Source organism: Garra rufa, chromosome 18 (genome assembly GCF_049309525.1).
Source record: "Garra rufa chromosome 18, GarRuf1.0, whole genome shotgun sequence".
In the NCBI taxonomy this organism is placed as follows: Eukaryota; Metazoa; Chordata; class Actinopteri; order Cypriniformes; family Cyprinidae; genus Garra; species Garra rufa.
The window spans coordinates 8028876-8052067 of NC_133378.1; the positions used below are offsets into that span (position 1 = coordinate 8028876).

The 23192-nt window shown below is 34.3% G+C and overlaps 2 protein-coding genes across 2 annotated transcripts in view; one reads left to right on the forward strand and one right to left on the reverse strand.

The window, feature by feature from the left end:
- The first annotated feature begins 408 nt into the window (after positions 1 to 408).
- Positions 409 to 14874, forward strand: edem2 (ER degradation enhancer, mannosidase alpha-like 2). Its single transcript, XM_073823440.1, has 11 exons — positions 409 to 585; positions 867 to 977; positions 2546 to 2585; positions 3452 to 3557; positions 3879 to 4004; positions 6108 to 6319; positions 8797 to 8938; positions 9082 to 9206; positions 9343 to 9487; positions 10643 to 10764; positions 14286 to 14874. The coding sequence occupies exons 1-11, from the start codon at positions 479 to 481 to the stop codon at positions 14739 to 14741; spliced, it is 1692 nt and encodes a 563-aa protein (XP_073679541.1). The 5' UTR covers positions 409 to 478; the 3' UTR covers positions 14742 to 14874.
- A 1046-nt stretch (positions 14875 to 15920) lies between these two features.
- Positions 15921 to 23192, reverse strand: part of LOC141291629 (NUAK family SNF1-like kinase 1) — a 16265-nt gene continuing 8993 nt past the window's right edge. Inside the window, exons 4-7 of the mRNA XM_073823786.1 lie at positions 22945 to 23010; positions 20090 to 20209; positions 18595 to 18727; positions 15921 to 17316 (exon numbers count right to left, since the gene is read on the reverse strand). Coding sequence (XP_073679887.1) covers positions 16739 to 17316; positions 18595 to 18727; positions 20090 to 20209; positions 22945 to 23010 — 897 coding nt within the window. The 3' untranslated portion in view covers positions 15921 to 16738. The remainder of the gene's footprint in view (positions 17317 to 18594; positions 18728 to 20089; positions 20210 to 22944; positions 23011 to 23192) is intronic.

Here is a 23192-nt window from a genome sequence, read left to right on the forward strand (position 1 = left end):
TTCAGTACCGATGACTTTTATTTTCTCAATCGCACTCATACGGCTTTTTTATTTGATTTCATCACAATCCTGTTTTAGATCCAAGGACCTTTATTTTCCCAATTGCAGTCATGGGGCTTTTGTTTAATTTCGTTTAATTTAATTTAATTTAATTTAATTTAAATTTTTTCACAATTGTGTTTTCAGTACAGATGCCCTTTATTTTTCAAGCGCACTCATAGGGCTTTTATTTTTATTTTATTTTGTTTTATTTATTTCTTCACAATTCTGTTTTCAGCACCGAGGACTTTTATTTTCCCAATCGCAGCGGTAGGACTTTTATCTTAAACTCGACAGCGCGAGCTACCTGCACGTCAGCACTCGCTCACACGCATGCGCACTACGTACACTTCCTATTGTCACTACTTGTAGTATTTGTGCTTATCCATGTCGCTTGAAATTATTGTACTGTTTGCCTCTGCTCACATCTCGTTACTTCATGCTTACTTTCCTTTTCTCCGCCGTTTTTTGCGCCACATACCTGTCTCCGATCATCAGTCATGTTAAAGGCAGAGATTTTACAGAGCAGGAAATGTCCCATTACAGGTGAGTTTTATTTATGATATACATAATTCATGGTCAATTATTTATGTGCAACAAGTTGGTCAAACGATAAGGATACCATTAGGATTAATTCGATATTACAGCTGCTCTAACAAGTATAAACCCATGTGTTTACTGTCAGTCAATCAGCTTTGCCATATGCTGATGTGTAAATACATGTCAGCAGTAAGCTGACTAGTCACCTGTAGTCTATGAGTATAATACCTGATACTGCTTTGAAGTACATTGATAATCAGTCCAGTTTGTTTTATTTGTCTTAACAGGGACAGAATAAAGTCCATGTTTTATCATGCATACAACAGCTACTTGGAGAATGCATATCCCTATGATGAGCTGAGGCCGCTGACGTGTGATGGACAGGACACATGGGGCAGGTGTGTGCACACTTGTCTTGTTAAACAAAAAGAGCCAAAGGACAACAGTCCATTTTGTTCTTCGTCAGGTAGTCAAAAACATTAAAACCGAATACTTGCCACCAGCTCTTTTTAGTATCTTAACTTGTTCAGTAGCTATGCGTCATGAAGTTATCCCAAAACATCTTTACAGCTGAAGCTCAGGCTTTACTCTTAGCCCTGAAGAATATAGACACGTCTTGCAAACCTGTAGAGATTTGACCACCCCAAAATTATAAACATATTACCTAAAAGAAATAGCTTTATTTTACTTGAATAATTTTATTGTGTATATTTTACTTCATTTTTATTTTAATTATTTTATTTTATTTTATTTCATTCGATTTTAATTTTATTTCATTTTATTTATTTTATTTTAATCATTTTATTTTATTTTGTTTTTTCGTTTCATTTTAATATTTCATTATATTATATTATTTCATTTTATTTGTAATTTAATTTATTTTATTTAATCATTTTATTGTATTGTATATTTTATTTTATTCGTTTTTTATTTTAATTATTTATTTAAATTTATTTTAGTCATTTCATCATGTTTTAATAATTTTAATAAGCTTTATTTGATTGTTTAATTTTATTTTGTTGTATTTCTTAATTTTATATTAATGATTTTATTGTAATTAGTTTTATTTTATTGTAATCATTTTTAATTAATTATTAAATTAATCTTTTTTTTTTATTTGCATTTCTTTTCTTGTTTTTTTATTCTATTTAGCTTTATTTTACTTGAATCATTTTATTTTATTCTATTACAATTTTATTTCATTTTATTAAAAAAAAAATATTTAGTGTTTTTTAGTTGCATTTTATTGTCAAAAACATTAAAACCGAATACTTGCCACCAGCTCTTTTTAGTATCTTAACTTGTTCATCTTTACAGCTGAAGCTCAGGCTTTACTCTTAGCCCTGAAAAATAAAGACACATCTTGCAAATCTGTAGAGATTTGACCACCCCAAAATTATAAACATATTACCTAAAAGAAATCTTTTTTACTCTTCAGTATCCTTTTCCGCTGAGTTCCAGATCATGTTGGTTTATTCAGATTTAGTCATTTGAAATCTAGACCTGATCGATTAAATTTTTGCTAGGTTCAAGATTAATATAAAATTAATTTATGTCATTCGAAAAAATTACTGGACTGCAGTTTTTCATGTAAATGGACAACATTCTTACTCAAAGATTTGATTAACAATGTAATAAAAAAATAACTGAATGTATTTTAGAATGTTAGTTTTGTATTAATTTTAAATTAATTGTTTAAACTGTTTTTATTTAGTTAGTTTGTATGATTTTTTTGGGGATTTTAAAAAATGTTTTCCACAGCGGTCAGGTTCTCTTGATCACACGTTACCGGTGTAAAATTTTCATTTCACTTCTTTTACATTCAGTGTTTTCTTTGGCCCAAAGTAGTATTTTTCAGTGGCATTATTCACTCCTGTTTCCTACTGTGCAATTGTACTGAAACATAAAATGATGGCAGGAAGGTTTAAAAGTCCCTCGTTATAAACGTTCTTTTTGTTTCCTTCAGTTTCTCCCTCACACTCATTGATGCTCTGGACACATTGCTGGTATGAAATTTCATTCAACAAGTACATTATTTTGTTGTTTTGTTTGGCTTTATTTTATTTTATACTTTTATATTTTGTTTTATTTTATTCTACTTTGTTTTATTTTATTTTTTATTTCATTTAATGTTATTTTATATTGTTACTTTCATTCTTTGTATTTTTGTTATTTTTTTACATTTTTTTTCATTCTTTTTATTTCATATTTTATTTTACTTTTTTATTTTATTTTGTTGTGTTTAATGCCAGTTATTATTTTATTTTGTTTCATATGTTTCATTTTATTTCATTTCATTATTATTCTATTGTATTTAGTTTTAATTTATATTATTTTTCATTTTATTTAAATCTTTTAAATAAATAAAATAAAATAATATTAAAATAATATTTTATTTTATTTCATTTCTTTTTATTTTATATTATTTTGTTTCATTGTATTTTATATTGTATTTCACTTTATTTTGTTTTATTTCGTTTCACTTTAATTATATGCAATTTTATTTAGTTTCATTTAATTTTTTCATCATATTTCGTTTTATTTCATTTTTATTTTGTTTAATTTATTTCATTTTATGTTATATTTATATTTTATTTTATTTGGTTTTATTTAATTTTTTATTTTCATTATATTTCATTTGTTTTTGTTGTATTTCGTTTCATTGTTTTTTTACTTTATTTCATTCTTTTTTATATATTTTATTTCATTATATTTTATATTATGTTGTTTTATTTTATTTTATTTAGCTTTTTTGTGCTTTATTTAATTCTTTTAAATTTTTTGTTTTAATTTCTTTTATTTTAATTCAACAAGATTTTTCTGTTCTATGCAGTGTTCTGATACAGAGAATATTTTTCCTTTCTGATCACAGATATTGGGAAACCACACAGAGTTCCAGCGTGTGGCCACTCTGCTCCAGGACACAGTTGATTTCGACACTGATGTAAATGCATCTGTGTTTGAGACCAATATACGAGGTAAAGCCTCTAGCCTCCTTGGATGAATATCACAAAGCCCAATTTTAAAATATAACCAAAATTTAAGAGAAAAAAATATGTGTGCTTATAAATATTTTTATTAAATAAATTTTTTTGCATTACTGGTAAATGTGATTATGTCCATTATTGTCATACAAAACAGAACATCCTATATTTTTCTTTTAATTTGTTGGGGTGAAATATGACCCGGACATGTTTTTGCCAAACGTACTTATCCTGTAATACCGGTCTGTAGTCACTGGCATTCACCCAGTTTCAGCAGTATGTTGTATGTGTTGTTGTTCTGGTCATTGTTTGCAGTGGTTGGTGGGCTCCTCTCGGCTCATCTGCTTTCCAAACGTGCCGGGATGGAGGTGGAGGAGGGCTGGCCCTGCTCCGGACCCCTCCTGCGCATGGCTGAGGATGCTGCCCGCAAACTCCTGCCTGGTGAGGGAGCTAACATACGCTTCAAACCATATTCATGAGTAATAGGCCAATCATTTTGGATAAAAGCATTTGCAAATATTATTAAATGGAAATGTTAGTGCAAAACATTTCTTTAATGATCAGTTTTTTTTTTTTTTCACAAAATCGGTAGTGTACACTATCAGCCAAAAGTTTTTGAAAAGTAATGTTTTTAAAGACTTCTCTTCTGCTCACCAAGCCTGCATTTATTTAATCCAAAGTACAGCAAAAACGGTAAAATTTCAAAATATTTTTGCTAATTAAAATAACTGTTTTCTATTTAAATATATTTTAAGATGTAATTTATTCCTGTGATCAAAGATGAAATTTTATTATCATTACCCCAGTCTTCAGTGTCACATGATTTTTCAGAAATCATGCTAATATTTTCATTTGCTGCTCAAAAACATTTATTATTATTATTATTATTATGTTGAAAACAGCTGAGTAGAATTTTTTCAGGTTTCTTTGATGAATAGAAAGTTCAGAAGCAGAACAGCATTTATCTGAAATAAAAATCCTTTGTAACATTATAAATGTCTTTAACATTACTTTAGATCAATTTAAAGCATCCTTGCTAAATAAAAGTATTAATTTCTCATTTCTTTCCCCTCCCCCCAGAAAAGTTATAATGACTATAAGCTTGAATGGTGTATTCAGTGTAAAGTATTATAAAAGCTTTTTATTTCAGATAAATGCTGATTCTGGATCTTTCTATTCATCAAAGAGTCTTGAAAAAATGTACTCAACTGTTTTAAATATTGATAATAATAATAATAATAATAATAAAAATATAAGAATAATACATGTTTTTAAGCAGCAGTTTAAACAGTTTTTTTAAATAGTAAAAATATTTCAAAATGTTACTGTTTTTGCTGTACTTTGGATCAAATAAATGCAGGCTTGGTAAGCAGAAGAGACTTTAAAAACATTAAAAATCCTACTGTTCAAAAACTTTTGACTGTAGTGTAAGTAAATTAATGATGTGTATTATTTTTCAAGTTATCTCTATTTATTTGTGAGCAAAGGGTGCCAGATGATGAAAAACGCGTAATCAGGCAGAGTTTTGACAACTTAAGGGCTTTTGTGAAAACTACAGATCGTACTTATGCATTTTTGTATCCCCGCTCACATATTGTCTGATTGAGAAATTATAGATGACAATAAAAACCTTCTATGTTTAAAGGGATGGTTCGGAGTAGAATTGACTTCATTGCTATGCACTCCGAAGCCCATGTAAATACCCCAATCCGAAGTTTTTTTTACCTTAGTCGAACATTTATGGAGATATTAGAGTTTTTCGAATTGCTTGTTACAGGAGTGAATGGTACATGTGATGTATCTCGTAAATTGCACCACTAAACGTGCAAGTAATCTTACCAAACTTGTACAGTAGTGTAAATAGGTTATGTACTCACAAAACGCTGCATCGGAACATTTGTAAGTCCACCATGAGTGTTTTAAAAACACGTTTTACCCGAGAACTACTAGTCTCAAAAACTACAAGTCGACGTCACTTCCCTGGTTTGAAAAAAGCACGTAAAAGTCCTCCTACTACATCTGTGTGCATGTCAACTTGTAGGAGGACTTTTACGTGCTTTTTTCAAACCAGGAAAGTGACGTCGACGTGTCGCCATTTGTAGTTTTTGAGACTAGTAGGGATCGGCTAAAACGTGTTTTTAAAACACTCATGGTGGACTTACAAATGTTCTGATGCAGCGTTTTGTGAGTACATAACCAATTTACACTACTGTACAAGTTTGGTAAGATTACTTGCACGTTTAGTGGTGCAATTTACGAGATACATCACATGTACCATTCACTCCTGTAACAAGCAATTCGAAAAACTCTAATATCTCCATAAATGTTCGACTAAGGTAAAAAAAACTTCGGATGGGGTATTTACATGGGCTTCGGAGTGCATAGCAATGAAGTCAATTCTACTCCGAACCATCCCTTTAAGAGTGTATGGTTTATGACACACTAACCCCAATTTGGCATGCTGTATAGGAAGGATAGTATGTTAATTTGGACTTATGATGATTGAATAACGCTGTCAGGTTGAAATATCTTGTCTCTTCTCAGCTTTCCAGACACCCACAGGGATGCCGTATGGCACGGTGAACCTGTTGAGGGGGGTGAACCCCACTGAGACTCCGGTCACCTGCACTGCTGGAGTGGGCACCTTCATCCTGGAGTTCTCCACCCTCAGCCGACTGACTGGAGACCCTGTGTTTGAGAATGTGGCTCGGAAAGCTCTCAGGGCCTTATGGAGAACACGCTCTGATATTGGCTTGGTAAGATCCCTTTTGATCTGGATCAAGCCGTTCGTAGGACAAGCATGATGCCAGAGTATTGCATATCCAACATTCTTTGCTTTTAACTCCACAATATGAAATATTAAAGGAATAGTTCAGTCAGAAATGAAAATCCACTCGACATTTACTCACCCTCAGACGGTGGAGAAATGTAAAATTACATCACTTGCTCACCAATGGATCCTCTGCTGTGAATGGGTGCCGTCAGAATGAGAGTCCAAACAGCTGATTAAAAACACCACAATAATCCACAAGTAATCCACACCACTCCAGTCTATCAGATAATGTCTTGAGAAGTGGAAAGATTTTTTTTATTTAGTATTGTCCTGGATAAAATATTTCAAATAAAAGACGTTTACATGTAGTCCACAAGAGAAAATAATAGTTACATTTATAAAAATGACCCGAAAGTTTACATCTCCTTGATTCTTAATACTGTGTTGTTACCTGATTGATCCACAGCTGTGTTTTTTGTTTAGTGAGTTGTTCATGAGTCCCTTGTTTGTCCTGAACAGTTAAACTGCCTGCTGTTCTTCAGAAAAGTCCTTCAGGTCCCACAAATTCTTTGGGTTTTCAGCATTTTTTATAATTTCAATAATTATTTTCTCTTGTGGATGATATATGAGAACATCTTTTATGTGAAATATCTTATTCAGGTAAGTACTAAATAAAAAATAACATGCATTTTGTACAATCCCTCTTATTTTGATCAAATAATTGACATTTTGCAGATTCTGCAAGGTGCATGTAAACCTTTGGCTTCAGCTGTATATTAGACAGAACCATTGGTTTTAAGTTAAAAATGGCTTAATGATAGCTTTTCACTTCACAAGATGTTAACTGATGGACTAGAGTGGTGTAGGAGGACCTGAGGGTGTGTACTTTTTTTTTTTCTTTAACAGAAGGCAATATTAGCTTATTCACTGTACCTTAATGTTTTACCATGATACACAGTATATGAGTGTAATTTGTCCTGAATGACCTGCCTTGTACACAACAGTCCTACTGACCGCAGCCGGTCAGTAGAAGTTAAACCACTCAGAAATTAATCGCTTTAACAGCAATTATTAAGACAGGGTGACTGAAAGGCAAAATCTGTGTTTATGTTTGTCTGCTTCTACAACCAATTATCCCTGAGTTCACAGAAAAAACATTATTATCCCAGTCTCTACGCCATACCACTTACAGAAATCCAAATCTGATTAACACTTAACATTTTGCTGTGTAGCAGACTCGGACATATTTTCAAGTGGATTAAATAGGTTCATATACATGTTTTTTGAATTATTATTTTTTCTTTCGTTTAAAAAAAAAATTGATTTAGAATGTTAGCAATAGACTTTGCACAAACTTATGCTAATTGTAAAAACTTTTTTGAGACAACTTTCTGCCCACTCTCTGACCCCTGGAATTAAATAGGGCTTTAGGAACACAATGTAAACCCTCTTTGCATGTGAAATAAGTAATAATACTCACACACGTGCAAACATTTTTTTATATCACCCCAGCTTTCCTACACTGTATGGAAAAGCATGGAATTTAGTCATTCGGAATTTTGATTTTAGTCATTCAGAACTCTGGATAAAAAAATATTGTCTGTTTTCTGTTTTAAAAATATACAATTGAGAGAGTTTCTAAAGGTGAATTTGTCATTATTTATACATTTTATAACATTTATTGAAGGGCACCTTTTATGCCCCTTTTTACAAGATGATATAAGTCTCAGGTGTCCCCAGAATGTGTACTATAAAGTTTCATGTCAACAAAAACTCAGATCATTTAATATATGTGACCCTGGACCACAAAACCAGTCATAAGGTTAAATTTGACAAAACTGAGATTTATACATCATATGAAAGCTCAATAAATAAGCTTTCTATTGATGTATGGTTTGTTAGGATAGGACAATATTTGGCTGAGATACATCTATTTGAAATCAGAAATCTGAGGATGCAAAAAAATCAAAAAGACTGAGAAAATCACCTTTAAAGTTGTCCAAATTAGGTTCTTAACAATGCATATTACAAATCAAAAATTACATTTTGATATGTTTACAGTTGGAATTTGACAAAAAAATCTTCATGGAACATGAACTTTATCAAAAATCAAAAATTTTGACCCATGCAATGTATTTTTGGGTATTGCTACAAAGATACCCCAGCGACTTAAGACTGGTTTTGTGGTCCAGGGTCACATATCATTTTGACAATACCTATTTTGAGTGAAAGCAGAAACACGCTGTTTTCGTGCATGTCTCTTCGTGCTGCTCCCCGCCCCCTTTTCCAGCTGTGCATTTACAGCTTATACCTCAGATACTCTGCCAAAAAAACATCTATTTGATTTTGATTATGACACTGAATGTAACCTATGTTAACAATTACAAAAAATTAAAATCATTAGATGTCAAATATGGAAAATCGGCTTAAGTCTGTAAAAGCTTCTTATCATTTTTTCAGGTGGGTAACCATATAGATGTCATAACCTCGAAGTGGGTGGCTCAGGATGCAGGGATCGGGGCAGGAGTGGATTCATATTTCGAGTATCTGGTAAAGGGGGCCATCATGCTGCAAGACGAGGAGCTGCTGTCAATGTTTCACGGTAAACACTGACATATCAATCAAGTTATAACGGCAGCTAATGCTTATTAGTTTTGATAAGAATAGCTTATTATAATTTCGCTGTTTATCTTTCCTTATCTTGCTCGCATGAAAGCATTATCGACTTTCAAATGTGTGTTGCAGAATTTGATAAGTCCATAAAGAACTACACTAAGTTTGATGATTGGTATCTGTGGGTGCAGATGCATAAGGGAACAGTATCAATGCCTGTGTTTCAGTCTCTGGAGGCGTTCTGGCCTGGACTGCAGGTGAGGAATAGATCTGTCACCATACGCTAGTCCAATTAAAAAGCACCCGTTTTTTATGTCTTCTGTTATCTTTATATGCACGTGAGAGTAGATTCCTATTGCAGCTAGTAATGCACGTGTGTTTATTTGGTATCAGAGTTTGCTAGGTGATATTTCCAGTGCCACAAAGACCTTTCATAACTACTACAGTGTGTGGCGTCAGTTTGGAGGACTCCCAGAGTTCTACAGCATTCCTCAAGGTTACACCGTGGACAAACGAGAGGGATACCCTCTACGCCCAGGTATCTATAAAACACATTCATCAGAGCCTTATAACACACTCAGGTCATTTCTGAACATTTCTAAAAATGCATAGTTTTCATCATAATTTAAATTTTGGGGATTTTTTTTTTAAAGGAGACATCAGATGCCCATTTTCCACAAGGTGGTTTGATTCTTTAGGGTCTTCGTGAAATATCTGTGACATGCTTTGGTTAAAATTCATCAATGGTCGTGTAAAACAACACCCTTTTTACCTTGTCAAAAACAGCTTTGCTCACAGCGACCCGTTTCGGTGCATGACTCTTTAAAAGATAATGAGCTACTGCTCTCTCCACCCCTCTCTTCTGTTTTTTGTGAATTCAGCGGTGCGTTACCATCAAAAACAACACTAATCCACTGCATCCTCAGTGGCTTTGGTGTCAGGAGAAAATGAAGACTTTTACAGTATGTTCACTTTTACATCCAACTACAAAACACCTGCACTGTTTACGAGACATTGTTGTTGCTACAGCTGTTCGAGTGCGGAGAAAATGGCGAACGGCGTACAATTGGCTGAGGGAAATATGCTAATACGGGACAGTCGTCAGTGGTTGTGGGCGGGGCCTAAGCAATATGACGTCATAGTTCTCAGAAAATCACAACGGCTCAATAATTGAGACTGTTTAGGGTTCAAATACACAAAAATGCTGAAAAAAATATGATATTTAGGCAAAAAAAGAGGAATGTACACATCTCCATTCTGTTCAAAAGTTTTCACCCCCAGCTCTTAATGCATGTGTTTTCTTCTGGAGCATCAGTGAGCATTTGAACCTTCTGTAATAGTTGCATTTGAGTCCCTCAGTTGTCCTCAGTGTGAAAAGATGGATCTCAAAATCACACAGTCATTGCTGGAAACGGTTCAAATACACAAAAATGCTGAAAAACCAAAGAATTTGTGGGAACCGAAGGATTTTTCTAAACAACAGCCCCAGAGTAGTTTTTTCTGCATTATAATGATTAATTTTGCTAAAGAGCAGGAATACACAAAATTTTACTTTGGAACGAATAAATGCAGGCTTGGTGAGCAGAGGAGACTTCTTCAAAAAACCAAAAATCTTACAGTTCAAACACGTTTAACTGGTAGTGTATATGAATGAATGAAATTGAAGTAACCACTCTGTGTTTGTGTTGTACAGAGTTGATCGAAAGTGCCATGTATCTGTATAAGGCCACCGGTGACCCGACATTCATCCAGCTTGGCCGGGATGCAGTCGAGTCAATTGACAAAATCAGCCGGGTCAACTGTGGCTTTGCTACTGTAAGTGTTTCAATTACATTTCAGAATGAGTCTCAACAATATTTAGGCTAAAACCAACACAGTCCCCACACGTTGTAATTTTTTTTGTAATTTTGATCTCGTTTTATCATACATTCAGACTGTTTTAGCAGCCATGAGTTCAAATACTCCCTGATTTCAGTGGAGTTTTAAAAAGTTCACCCAAAAATGTAAATATGCTGATAATTTCACTCTCAGGCCATTCAAGGTGTAGATGAGCTTGTTTGTTCATCAGAACAGATTTGGACATCACTCTACAAATGGGTCCTCTGCAGTGAATGGGTGCCGTCAGAATGAGAGTTCAAACAGCTAAATTAAAACATCACAATAATCCACAAGTAATCCACTTTAGTCCATCAGTTAGCATCTTGTGAAGTGAAAACCTGTATGTTTGTAAAAAAAACAAATCCATCATTAAGACGTTTTTTTCATTTCAAACAATTGCTTTTAGCTAAATAAATAAATTTGACTCCATAATCTATAATAAAGCTTCATCTAGTGGAAAAGTCCATCCCCTGTTGTTCTTAGAGCTGTTTTGGACTGTTTGTAAACAGTACTTGATCGATGCATATTTCTCTCCTGATTCAGACAAAACAACTTTTTCAATGGAAAAGCATTATTATGGATACAGGACTTGTATTTTAGCTGGAAACAATGGTTTGACGTTAAAAAAAGTCTTAATAATGGATTTATTTTTCACAAACACTTAGCTGTTCACTTCACAAGATGTTAATTAATTGACTGGAGAGGTGTGGATTATTGTGATGTTTTTATCAGCTGTTTGGACTCTGACGGCACCCATTCACTGCAGATGATCCATTGCTGAGCAAATGATGTAATTTTACATTTCTACAAATCTGTTCTGATGAAGAAATAAACTCTAAAGTAATAACATGGTAACATGCAAAATTTTGAAATATTTGCACATTCGCTCAATAATAAAAAGTTATTTATCAGAAACAATGCTGTTTTTGAGCGATATTGAAGCTGAAACCAGCACGGTCCCCACACATTGTAATATTTATGTAGTTTTGATCTTGTTTTATCATACATTTAGACTGTTTTAGCAGCCATGAGTTCAGATACTCCCTGATTTCAGTGGAGTTTTAAAAAGTTCACCCAAAAATTTAAATATGCTGATAATTTGCTCACTCTCAGGCCATTCAAGATGTAGATGAGGTTGTTTGTTCATCAGAACAGATTTGGAGAAATTTAACATTACATCACTCCACCAATAGATCCTCTGCAGTGAATGGGTGCCGTCAGAATGAGAGTCCAAACAGCTGATAGAAACATCACAATGATCCACAAGTAATCCACTCCATTTCATCAGTTAACATCTTGTGAAGTGAAAACCTGCGTATTTGTAATAAACAAATCTATCATTAAGGCGTTTTTAATTTTAAACCGTTGCTTCTGACCTAAATATTAGTCCATAATTCATAATAAAGCTTCCTCCAGTTAAAAAGCCCATCCTGTGCTTTCCTCTTAGAGAACAAAAGATGTTAATTGATGAACTGGATTGGTGTGGTGGAGGGGTGTCACTTGTAGATTATTTTGATGTTTTTATCAACTGTTTGGACTCTCATTCTGACGGCACCCATTCACTGCATATGATCCATTGGTAAGCAAGTGATGTAATGCTACATTTCTACAAATCTGTTCTGATGAAGAAACAAACTCTAATATTTGTTGTTTTTATCTTGTTTTGTCATAAATTTGGACTGTTTTCAGCAGTCATGAGTTCAAATACTTCCTGATTTCAGTGGAGTTAAAGGAATAGTTCACCCAAAAATAAAGTTGACTACAAATGTACTCATTCTCAGGTAGGGCTGGGCCGATAAACGATATCATATCGAATCGCGATAAAATTTATGTTAATAACGATGATAAGCTCTAGACATTTTTTGCTCGATATGGATTAATCTAAGAGCCAATCACACAGCAGAAATATGCGACAACAGCCAATCAGCGTGCGTGTGCATGTCAAAGTACAAAGTTCATTTCCTACCGCACTTTGCGAAGCAAACTTAACACCAGGACGACAAAAAAAAAGAGTGGAAGCAGCGACGAAAGTGAAACTAACCTCGAGTTATTATCCAAAGATGTTGAAATTGTCGACAAAAAGGTAGCACGAATTCCGTTATATAAGTGGTTTGGCTATCTAAAAAGTGACGCGAACAGGCGCGATTGTTAAAACTGAAACCGAAAGCAAAAAACGCACGCGCATTCAAAAGCAATTTTAATCCCCCTTGTTTAGAGAGTGACTCCCCAATGCATGCAAATTAGGCTACATGACATATCTAGGCTGTTATTAGTATGTAGGCTATGAAAGGTTGTGTATGTCTATAGCTCTGTATCATGCTTGAAATATTCGGCCTCTATTTGCACTTTGAATATTTAGAGAGTAGCCTACTTTGATTATGGCTGAATTATCTGCACTTAATACGATTAAGAAAGAACTGTGTCGTAAGCTTTTGTTATTTATACTGTAGAGTGTTTCAAAATGCAGTGGTTGCCTCTAATTTAAATAGCTCAACCTATAATAGAGAAAATAAACAATTGTGTTAATAATAATAAATAAATAAATGTTACAAATTATGTTTTTACAATCATTTTATGTTTACATTTTGTACATTTACTCTCATTTACCATACTCTGTCACAACTTAGATTTTTTTAATTTATTTTAGTAAGGTGTTTTAAGTTTTAAGGCCAAATCTGTAATCTGTTTTTAATAAACTATACTTTAAAATGTAATTCAATGAACCCTTTCATTTTTGTGGCTTTAGTCATTGTTGGGATACTATTTTAAAGCTGGCAACATCAACAGCTTATATCGAAATATATATCATTATCGTTCAATATGGGGAAAAAATTATCGAGATTACATTTTTGCCATATCGCCCAGCCCTATTCTCAGGCCATTTAAGATGTAGATGAGTTTGTTCTTTATCAGAACAGGTTTGAAGAAATATAGCATTACATCACTTGCTCACCAATGGAGTAAATGGGTGCCGTCAGAATGAGAATCCAAACAGCTGATAAAAACATCACAATAATTCACAAGTAATCCACACCACTCCAGTCCATCAATTAACATCTTGTCAAGTGAAAAGCTGTGTGTCTGTAAGATACAAATCCATCATTAAGGTGTTTTTCATTTTAAACCATTGCTTATGACCTAAACCTGTTTAGGTAAACCTAAACAATTCATAATAAAGCTTCATCCAGTGAAAAAAGTTAATTGATGGACTGGAGTGGTGTGGATTATTGTGTTTTTATCAGCTGTTTTACTCCAGAGGATCCATTGGTGAGCAAGTAATGTAATGCTACTTAATGCTAGATTTCTCCAAATCTGTTTCTAAAGTACTAACATGGTAGCAAGCAAAACATTTAATCAACAATTAAGTTATTTATCAGAAACAATGCTGTTTTTGAGCGATACTGGTGCTGAAACCAGCCCAGTCCCTAAACATACTCATCTTTTTGTCTCTCCCAAAGGTGAAGGATGTAAGGGACCACAAGTTGGACAACCGCATGGAGTCCTTCTTCTTGGCCGAGACCATTAAATACCTCTACCTCCTTTTCGATCCTGAAAACTTCCTCCATAACACAGGTACAGAGTTTGAGCTCGGCGGCCTGCAGGGGGACTGCATACTCAGCGCGGGCGGCTACGTGTTTAACACAGAGGCTCATCCGCTGGACCCAGCCGCGCTCCACTGCTGCAGCCGATACCAGGACGAGCGCAGGGAACTACAGGACATACTCCTCAGCTTCTCAGAACCACTCAGGCCTCCAACGGACCAATCGGAGGAGACGCCCGGCGCCAGAGGCTCACAAGAGAGCATTGCACTGAAGCCGGGAGAGAGGAGGAAAGCGCGGGTGCTCTCCTGTCCCACACAGCCCTTCAGTGCCAAACTGGCTGTCATGGGTCAAGTCTTCTCGGACAACTCTTGAACGGACTTTCTCAGTGTCAACGAAGTGTAAAGATGTAGATTATGTTTGTAATTTAACTTTGGAGAGATTAAATGTTTTCTAAATATGTGTGGATTTTTTCCACTCTTTTTATTAAAAAAGTTTTAGACGACAAGGCGTTCAGTATGAGCTTTTTAATTATTTGGGATCTCGTTTTTTTTTTTTTTTTTTCCACTTCAATCCTCCTCAAAAAATGAGGTAAGTGTTTTACAAACACTGCACATATCCTCTCATTCATTTAGTGAAACAATGAAGGAATAAAGAAGAAAAACGATCCGCTTAATAGGCCACACAAGACCAAACAGCGCTGCTTAACTCAGACTTTAATACTAATTCTACTGTGTCATGCTAATCAGTCTACAAAGCGTATTTTCTCTTCACGTGAGAAAGCAAATGAGAGCCAGAGAGCAAAAGTTTGCATGAGTGTGCCCTCAAAGTCTTGCCCGTTTTGGATGCCAGCATAAACTGGGAATGGCACGACTGTTGATTTGTACAAAGCCTCTATTCTTTTAGGCTGGGATTAGTGGATTCATTGCTGCTTTAACTTCCTTTGAGGAAAATAAACGAACTGACCGGGTTATTAGCAATTTCACAGTACACATTATCTTAGCTGCTCTAATGTCTTAGGTATTTGCAAATGAGTATAATTTAACAGCATGTTTTGCTGTTGTGACTCTTTGATTTGTGTTACAAGTCAAATAATGCAGCTTTGAAATGCTCACCAAGGCTGCATTTATTTAATCAAAAATACTGTAAAAACAGAAATATTGTGAAATATTTTTACAATTTAAATGGCTGTTTTCTATTTGAATATATTGTAAATTGTAATTTATTTCTGTAGTGCAAAGCTAATTTTTTTTAGCATCTTCAGTGTCACATGCTCTTTCAGAAATCATTCTAATATGATGATTTGCTGCTCAAGAAACATTTATTATCATTGTTACATTTGTTTTTTTTAACAATTGTCAATGATACATTTTGCTTTTCAGAATTTTCAATAAATAAAAACTTAAGTACAACTTTTTTTGAAATAGAAATCTTTTGTAATTTTATAAATGTCTTTACTGTTACTTTTGATCAATTCAATGCACCCTTGCTGAATAAAAGTATTTGGCAATACTTCAAAATTCTTTAACAGTACTTATACAGTGTTTATTGATCTCGGTTTATTACTAATAAATAGTATATCATTGATAATAATATAGTTTAGAATTTAGAATTAATGATCATATAATTTCTAATATATATTTCAAGTAGCATAACAATTATATTTCAAAAATGAATTAACAATAACCAATAGAATATTTATAAATTAAATACACATAATAACTAACTTTTTTATTTTCATATTTTAAATTGCTGGGCAACGATTAATCTCATGCAAAAGTTTTTGTGTACATAATATATGTGTGTGTACTGTGTATATTTATTATGTGTATATAAATACAATGTAAATGGGTCAAAGATGTCCACGTTAAAAGAAATTTACAAAAGTGATTTTTTTTTTTTGTCCATAGAAAGCACATTAACTGTAAGTGTCTACTTTTAAAGTTTCAAATGTTTTTGGAGAACAAAAAGTCAAAATTTTATTGAAATAATGTTACATTGTCATTCAGTGGAACAATATTTATGTAAAAATTCAAACAACATGCTTATTCTGACTTATGACTTCCAAATTAAATTATATAAAACCATAAGGGAGCATATTAAATTTGACTGTTTTAAATGAGTAAAACTTCTTACTGACAAATGGGCAAAACCTAGGATAGTGCAAATTGTAAAAATGTAGAATTACAACTCATTAGTATTTGGGGTGAAAGTAATTCATCTTGAACGTGACAGTTGTGTTGCTGTCTATGCAGGGTCAGAAAGCTATTGGATGTTTTCAGAAATATCTTAATTTGTGTTCTGAAGATGAACAAAGGTCTTACAGGTTTGGAACGACATGAGGGTGAGTAATAAATTCACTGCATTTATAGTCATTGTACATAATCAAAATAGCAATTCTGTGGAAACTGTAGGTTTGTAGACGGGTGTGTTTTCCACAGGGAGATCTTGATCTGAAACTCCATCTCCTGCTCACCTCCATCACATTCTTGGCTGGTTTTGCCAAAACCGTGTGACCATGTAGGAGCCGACGTGATTGGAGAAACACCGGAGAACTTTCCGTTACACTTAAGAATTCCCTTCCTCTTCCTCCAGTTGTCTGTCACGATTGTTTCCACACCTTCGGTAGTCGTTGCGGTAACGTTTCCAGCAGCCCCAGACCTGTCTGTGTACTCAACCTGATTGTAGAGATTCTTCAGGATGCCCTTCTTCGGCAGTTTCGTGGGCTGGTTGTGAGGAGAACATTCAAGAGATGACAGCAGAACGAAGCTGCTGTTTGAGATCAGTGTTCTTTCCTTATGTTTCTTTCTGGGCAGGGTGGAGGCGCACGGTTTACTCTCTGTGGCTTTGGGACGATTCCAGTTTAGCCACCAGTGGTTAGCGATGTCTTCCACAGTGGCTCTGTCTTCTGTTTTCACTGTGAGCATCCATCCGATCAATGAACGAGCCTCTATTGGAAGAATTGAAGGAATCATAAATCCTCACTCATGATGTTACTTTAATGGGCAGATACAGCTGAGGTCAAAGGTTTACATACACCTTGCAGAATCTGCATAATGTTAATTATTTTGCCAAAATAAAAGGGATCATACAAAATGCATGTTATTTTTTATTTAGTACTGACCTGAATAAGATATTTCACATTAAAAAGTTTACATATAGTTCACAAGAGAAAATAATAGTTGAATTTATAAAAATGACCCTGTTCAAAAGTTTACATACTCTTGATTCTTAATACTGTGTTGTTACCTGAATGATCCACAGCTGTGTTTTTGTTTAGTGAGTTGTTCATCAGTCACTTGTTTGTCCTGAACAGATAAACGGCCTGCTGTTCTTCAGAAAAATCCTTCAGGTCCCACATATTCTTTGGTTTTTTAGCATTTTTGTGTATTTGAACCCTTTCCAACAATGAATATGATTTTGAGATCCATCTTTTCACACTGAGGACAACTAAGGGACTCATATGCAACTATTACAGAAGGTTTAAACAGTCACTGATGCTCCAGAAGGAAAAACGTTGCATTAAGAGCTGGGTGAAAACTTTTGAAAAGAATAAAGACGTGTGCATTTTTCTTATTTTGCCTAAATATCTTATTTTTTTCATTTAGTACTGCCCTTCAGAATCAACAGAAGATAGTTACATGTTTTCCAGAAGACAAAATAAGTTAAATTTACCCTGATCTTCTAATTCTAAAAGTTTTCACCCCCCGACTCTGCATTGTGTTTCCTAAAGCATCAGTGAGCGTTTGATCTTTCTGTAATAGTTGCATATGAGTCTCACAGTTGTCCTCAGTGTGAAAAAATGGATCTTAAAATCATACAGTCATTGTTGGAAAGGGTTCAAATACACAAAAAAATGCTGGAAAACCAAAGAAATTGTGGGACCTGAAGGATTTTTCGGGATTTTTAGGGACTCATGAACAACTATCACTAAACAAAAAAAAACACAGCTGTGGATCATTCAGGTAACAACACAGTATTAAGAATCAAGTGTATGTAAACTTTTGAACGGGGTCATTTTTTATAAATTCAACTATTATTTTCTCTAGTGGACTATATGTAAAATATAGTGTGAAATATCTTATTCAGGTCAGTACTAGATAAAAAAAAATAACATGCATTTTGTATGATCTCTCTTATTTTGATAAAATAATTTACATTTTACAGATTCTGCAAGGTGTATGTAAACTTTTGTCCTCAACTGTATATAGGAGTGTGTGAATCTCACCTGACAGTACATCAGGGATCTTATATCGTCCGTGGCGGATCTGCTCTTTAAGGATGCTGTAACTGCTGCCATCAAAAGGCATGGAACCATAAACCAGAGCATATAACAGCACACCAAGAGACCAGCAGTCCACCTACGACATAAAAAGAGAAAAAATATTGGGAGTTAAAGGTATAGTTCACGCCAAAATGAAAATTCTGGGTCACACTTTATATGAGGTGGCCTTAACTATCATGTACTTACATCAAAAAAATTACAATGTACTTAATGTGGCCATATTGCATAGCAAAACACTTTTGCTTCTGAGTTATGGGTAAGGTTAGGGTAAGGTTTGGTGGTATGGGTAGGTTTAAGGGTAGGTTAGGGTGTAAGGGATGGGTCAACAGTGGTAATTACAGAAATTAATTACAATTTTAATTATATCTTGGTTTTTAAAAAAAGATAAGTACAGTGTAAAAACATGTATGTACACAATAAGTACATTGTACCAAATGATTAATTTAAATGTATAAGTACATATTGGTTAAGGCCACCTAATGTAAAGTGGGACCAAAAAAAAGTCTGTCATTAATTACTCACCCTTATGTCATTCCAAACCAGTAAGAATGAAGATATTTTAGATGAAATCCAAGAGCTTTCTGACCCTGAATAGACAGCAATGCAACTGACACGTTCAATACCCAGAAAGGTAGTAAGGAAATCGTTAAAATAGTCCATGTGACATCAGTGGATCAACCATAATGTTATGAAGCTACGATGTCCTTAATATGTCCGATGACTATTTTAACAATTTCCTTACTACCTTTCTGGGCCTTGAACATGTCAGTTGCATTGCTGTCTACGCAGGGTTAGAAAGTGCTCAAATTTCATCAAAAATATCTTAATTTAATAGAATAATTAATGACAGAATTGTAATTTTTTGGTAAACTATCCCTTTAAATTTGCATTTGTAATAATGTCAAATTAAACGTTTTGTTTTAAAGTAAAAATGTCTTCTTTTGTCATTCTATAAAGAAGTACACTTATTCGATGTGTTGACTAACATACTAAAGCACATGTGAAGTATTTGATTTATATGATACTTGTCAAATGAATGTAAATTGCAACTTCATTAGGCCTACATGTGTAATTACAAAAATATCTAAATACATGACCTAAGTTTCAATAGAAATTACATTAAAGTGCATTTGTCAGTACATTCAGCAGTAACCTTTATCCATGTTACAAAGACAATAGAAGCAATTTTGCAATTACATATGACGCCCCATCTAAGTGGGTTAGAAAGCACTGTAAAGTTCAACTAATTGCATTTAATATAACTTTAAACTACAATACATAATTGAATTGCAATTAGCATGCAAACAAGTGTCAAAACATGACATTCAGCTCACACTTAAGTATATTATGTTATTTGCATAATAAGCACTCTTTTTAAAAACACTTCTTTTTCACAAGGGTGAGGCATCAGAGTAACCGGTAAGACTGGAAATCACACCTCAGGGCCGTGGTAAGGAAGTCCATTGATGATCTCTGGTGACGCATACAGCGGGCTCCCGCAAAAAGTGTCCAGACATTGGCCTCTCATGTAGCGGTTGGACAAGCCAAAGTCAGCTAACTGCAACAAACAGAGCATTTATGGATAAAGCAGTTCTGTGTTAAAATGGGTGACCTACTTCTGTTTATTTAATGGAATCTATTTCAGATTCGTAGAGGGTGGACAAAAATAGAGGAACAGCACATGAAAGGAGGTTAATTTTGAATTAAAATTCTAATTAGAAATGGAGTAGCAGAGAATCATATTACTCTAGTCTACCTCTCAAACATTTGGACACACTTGACTGAATCTATTCCTCTCATGATCTTGTAACTGTTTGATATGAGGCTTTATGCTGAATTGCTTTGTAGACAAATACAAAGTGCATACATGAAATAAAACTCATTCAGATTTTGTACGTATTTTGGGGCAATGCTCGGAGATACATAATCTGTCATCGTTTGTCACATTTCCTACATCAGGTTATCATATGGAGACAAAGGATGCCTTCAATTCTGTCTGTCACCAGCTATGAAGCATGGAGAGGAATACGCAGCTAGTCATCTGATCCAATAATTGTTCTATATAGATTTGGAATGACCATGGAATGAAGCTGTTCTATTGTGCAAAAGAATGCAACATTGTTTCCTCACAATGTCCCCATATTCCAGAATGATGACACTCTTATACACAGTGCTAAACAAATTGAACAGTGATTTCATAAATGCCAGGATGAAGTCAGATTCATTCAATGGTCACCAGATCTGCAAATCCTTAAAGTGATAGTTCTAACAAAAATGAAAATTCTGCCATGAATTACTCACCCTCATGTTGTTTCAAAATCGTAAGACCTTCGTTCATCTTTGGAACACAAATTAAAGGGATAGTTAACCCAGAAATGAAAATTTGACATTTATCTGCTTACGCCCAGGGCATTCAAGATGTAGGTGACTTTGTTTCTTCAGTAGAACACAAACAAAGATTTTTAACTCAAACCGTTGCAGTCTGTCGGTCATATAATGGCAGTCAATGGGACCCACGGCTTTGAGAGTCAAAAAAACATACTCAGACAAAACCAAATTAAACCCTGCGGCTCGTGACGATACATTGAGGTCTTAAAGGAGTAGTTCACTTTCAGAACAAAAACTTACAGATAAATGTACTCACCCCCTTGTCATCCAAGATGTTAATGTCTTTCTTTCTTCAGTCGTGAAGAAATTATGTTTTTTGAGGAAAACATTTGAGGATTTCTCTTCATATAATAGACTTCTATGGTGCCCCCGAGTTTGAACTTCCAAAATGCAGCTTCAAAGGGCTCTAAACGATCCCAGCCGAGGAAGAAGGGTCTTGTCTAGCGAAACGATCGGTTATTTTCTAAAAACATTTACAACTTATATACTTTTTAATCTCAAACAGAGTACACACAGAGCTAGACAACTCGAGCAATTGAGGTTAAAAAATATATACATTTTAATATTTTTAGAAAATAACCGATTGTTTTGTTAGATAAGACCCTTCTTTCCTCGGCTGGGATGGTTTAGAGTCTTTGAAGCTGCATTGAAGTTCAAACTCCTTCAAACTCGGGGGCACCATAGAAGTCCATTATATGGAGAGAAATCCTTAAATGTTTTCCTCAAAAAACAAAATTTCCTTACGACTGAACATCTTGGATGACAAGGGAGACTCCCAACTTTTGAACCTGATCGACTGAAGTTATGGTTGCTTGCTCTGCTTCACACGCCAGCTGTTGTGAACACGCTCAGGACAGTTGGACATTGCGGTGGATCAGAGGTAAAAAATGATATGAATACTGTTCAGTTTCTTGCACAGACTGATTGTTTGGTGTCTTAAGACCACAATGTATCGTCACGAGCCGCAGGGTTTAATTTGATTTTGTCTGTGTATGTTTTTTTTGACTCTCAAAGCCATGGGTCCCATTGACTGCCATTATATGACTGACAGACTGCAACGGATTGAGTTAAAAATCTTTGCTTGTGTTCTACTGAAGAAACAAAGTCACCTACATCTTGGATGCCCTGGGGGTAAGCAGATAAACATCAAATTTTAATTTTGGGGTTAACTATCCCTTTAAGATATTTTTGATGAAATCCGAGAGCTTTCTGACCATGGATAGACAGCAACGCAGCTACCACGTTCAAGGCCCAGAAAGATACTAAGGACATCGTTAAAATAGCCCATGTAACATCAGTGGTTCAACCGTAATGTTATGATGCTACGAGAATACTTTTTATGTGTGCTTTTTTTTAACAATTTCTTCTCTTACGTGTCTGTATTTAATGCGTGTGAATATCTCAGTTGAGTTGCTGTCTATGCAGGGTCAGAAAGCTCTTGGATTTCGGTAAAAATATCTTAATTTGCGTTGTGAAGATGAAAAAGGTTTTACGGCTTTGGAATGTCATGAGGGTGAGTAATTAATGACAGAAATTTCATTTTTGGGTGACCTATCCCTTTAAACCTTCACTGGGACATTCTGGTTTTCAAAATGATCAAGTAATAAGTCAAGTCAAGTAATATTTTATCATACCTCAAAAAAGATTCGAAAAAATAATTAGTAATAAAAATATTAGGTGACCCATGTTTTTACAATTTTTACAATTGATTTTACAATTGTTTTGTGTTTTTGTTATTTTCTCCACTGTACTACTGATTTAAATATTATGTGCGGTATATCTGAATTTCTTTTTTCAAAGGATTCTAAACCATCAGTCTCTGTAATGATAACATGGATAAAAAATGAAAATGCATGAAACATATTGTCAATTCTCTGTCAGTCAGTTTGAGTGTCAGTTGTTTACCTTCACATTTAAGTCTTTGTCCAGAAGTATATTCTCCAGTTTGAGGTCACGATGAACCACGCCATTCTGAGGAATAACAAGAGATTTTATATTTAGAACAAGAGACTCAATATAAATACAAAAGCACTATAAACATAAATACTGAATTTCAATGATAATTATTTTAAAAACTGCTGAAGCAAAGTTTGTTTGCTGTATTTGTAGTGTTGATGCTTGTTCACACCAATAATAACCAATTACTGTATATA

Bases quoted from the DNA above. Each gene is read 5' to 3' on its own strand.
- edem2 (XM_073823440.1), top strand. From the start codon at position 479: ATGCTTACTTTCCTTTTCTCCGCCGTTTTTTGCGCCACATACCTGTCT. The intron at 586-866 runs GTGAGTTTTATT...TTGTCTTAACAG, and splicing joins CAGGAAATGTCCCATTACAG to GGACAGAATAAAGTCCATGT. The intron at 8,939-9,081 runs GTAAACACTGAC...TGTGTGTTGCAG, and splicing joins GCTGCTGTCAATGTTTCACG to AATTTGATAAGTCCATAAAG.